The sequence below is a fragment of the Agrilus planipennis genome, unplaced genomic scaffold (genome assembly GCF_000699045.2).
Source record: "Agrilus planipennis isolate EAB-ADULT unplaced genomic scaffold, Apla_2.0 scaffold34, whole genome shotgun sequence".
NCBI classification, from domain to species: Eukaryota; Metazoa; Arthropoda; class Insecta; order Coleoptera; family Buprestidae; genus Agrilus; species Agrilus planipennis.
The window spans coordinates 606,741-609,548 of NW_020439170.1; the positions used below are offsets into that span (position 1 = coordinate 606,741).

Below are 2,808 nucleotides of genomic sequence, written 5' to 3' on the forward strand. Positions count from 1 at the left end.
AAAATTTTCCTGAGAGCGTCTAGTTATTTTTTAAATAAATAATTTTATTTTTTTATCTTATCAGAATTCTTTTCTTTTTTTACAAATTAGTGGTACACTAGTAGATACTTAATTGAATCCTTCCACATCACAAGCACTGATTTATCACCACTTAGAATACCAAATTAATTTTAATTTACCACCACTTCACTCGCCACTGATGTGTCCTTGGTCAAATTTGTTGTTTTGTTTTAATTTCTTTTAAGATAAGTAAAATCTGTTTGTATTTTTTTGCGTCGAACAATTAAAAAAATTACCTGTTCAATGGATGATATCTACGAATTTTGTCTTTGACTGTGATGCATTATACATTAATGGAGATTTAATTTGCATAAATAGGTCAGAGTATTGTACACCTCGACAACCAGTTCGTTGGTTTTCGTTGGGGTTCGGCTGCCTTAAGCTGATGACCTTTTGGAGGATTGCTTGCCTCCTAAACATACAAACATATTATCAATAATTATATAAAGTAATCTTCATGATTTTAAGTAGAAAGTAAAGAAAAAATAAATTTCAATTTCGGTTTCGATATTCGAGAATTGGTGGAATCGTTTATCCGACGTTTCGCCAGAACTGTGGGTGGCATCTTCATGAAACACGAGTTTCAGCATAATAGCAGCGAAAGGTTTTCCGCCCTTATTCCGATTCGTGAAGATGCCAATCACTGCAACTACCAAAACGTCGAATAAAACCAATGCATCTACTATAGAAGGATGAGAACCGACACTAGATCAACACCGTCAAATCGAGCCCTTTTCAGATACTTAACGGCGGTCATGTAAGCGTTAGCCTTTTCAAATCAATAATTTTATTTTTTCCTGCTATCCATACATTTTTTTGAGTTAATATTTTCATTAAAACAAAAATGTTTTCCTTATAAAAACCAAATAACAGTAAAGGAGAAGTATTAACATATACACATTTATTTTTCTTGCTAAATCATGCATAATAAAAACACAATTTATATACTCTCTTAGAAAATTCCTCAAAAATAGATGTAATATTTTGTAACAAAACAAATTAAAAAAAGGCATAATTTCCTCATTAATACTAATTTACACCACAAGCATAATTAAGTTATATCCAAGTTTCATATTACAAAAGATCATGCAAAATAAAATGCTTAGTGTACAGACAATCACATCAGTCATGCACCTTTACTCAACATGAAAATATTTGGAAACCGTTGACTGTAATCAGAAATATTTCATTATAAGCGAAACCATTTTTATAATATCAGTTAGATATGCAAGATTTAGTAAGCAATTATATTGAAGTCACATTATTTTTGTATCATTAAAATGAAAGATTGTTGAACTGTTAAATTAATCATGTAAGTTCCATTAAACATGAAAATCGTCAAACAAAGCAAAACAGATTATAATAGCATGCAGCCGCGAGACATGCCAAAGATATAAAACCATCATTACCTTCTGCAGACCCAAACAAGGAATGAAAAGAGAAAACAATCAATTAGTATATTTTGCAAGATTTGAATATTGGTGCTTTTATAATTAAACATTAGTCAAAGAAATTATATATTATAGATATGAAAATTTTAAGCTATCAATAATTAAATAAATACAAGATTTAATCAAAACGACCCGTATAAAAAAGACCATTGCTAGTTAAGTATGATGAATTTACCCCAGACTAAATTATCAGGGCTGATAAGAAGATTAAGATGGACTGCATAACAGTGAATTTAACGTTTTCTAAAATTTTTTTTAATAGTTTTTCATTGTTCGTTATAGGTACATATATAATTATTTTGGTAGTTAAATGTAGCTATTTTTGGCACATTTGTTAATTTTTTGGATTTTCCCATTGTTATTTGACTTACAACTTATTTCGTATTGAACGAATGAAGGTAGGTACCGCTCAAATTCTGAATTATGCTTTTTAGATGTATACGGATTTATATGTCTAAAGAATAATTTGACTATTAATTGTTATTTTTAATTAATAACTTGTCCCTGTGATAAGAAATGAATTTCGAATTGCAAAGGTTTTCATTGTAAGTGTAATTATTATAGTATTTTTCACACTACTTCTAGTGTTGAAAGGTTAACGAAGTGTTTAAAAAAGCTTACAATTACTATTTTAAGCCTTTTTAAATTAAACCTTATAAAATATTTTTAGGGAAAAAAATAGACTAACAAAACCAATGGAAAATAAATTTTGTTCTTGTAACATAATGAAGTTTTCATTTATTAGTATGCTTAATTTGCCCTTAATTAAGATGCAAGGCAGGTATCTATTGATAGCTATCATACCATGAATAATGGTTTTTATGTAAGAAAATCCGGCTTGCGAAAGGATTGACCAAAAAAGAAGAGTACAGAAATTATATCTATTTAAACGTAATATTTTTAAATAGCTGAGCTTTTTTAATAATTATAATAACAAATTGTGAAGTTTATTTTATTCTTTGTAATTGGAAAGAAATTTTGAGAGAATATTAATTTAGATTTAATTAAATATTTGCACAAATAATATATTTAAAGAAAGGAGTATGAAGTATTACAACTGTCTGCAGATCACAGGTTGTTTAAAAATGTTTATAACTGCAATAAAATATCGTGCTCGAATTATTTTGAGTTTTAATTATATCATAAACTTAAAAGAACGACTTTAGTCCAAATAATATTTACTACAAAGATGACCCTCTCTCTATTTCATATGAGCACTAGCCTAATGGCACAGTACCTTTCGAGGACATAAAGTACCAGTTCATTCACCTCCCTATTTATGATATATCTTAGAAAC

At 28.4% G+C, this 2,808-nt stretch overlaps 1 protein-coding gene across 1 annotated transcript in view; it reads right to left on the reverse strand.

The window, feature by feature from the left end:
- Positions 1 to 334: 334 nt before the first annotated feature.
- LOC112905457 (ras-related protein Rab11D-like) overlaps positions 335 to 2,808 on the reverse strand; it is a 3,694-nt gene continuing 1,220 nt past the window's right edge. Inside the window, exons 2-3 of the mRNA XM_025977958.1 lie at positions 639 to 709; positions 335 to 472 (exon numbers count right to left, since the gene is read on the reverse strand). Of these exons, the coding sequence (XP_025833743.1) occupies positions 380 to 472; positions 639 to 709 (164 nt within the window). The 3' untranslated portion in view covers positions 335 to 379. The remainder of the gene's footprint in view (positions 473 to 638; positions 710 to 2,808) is intronic.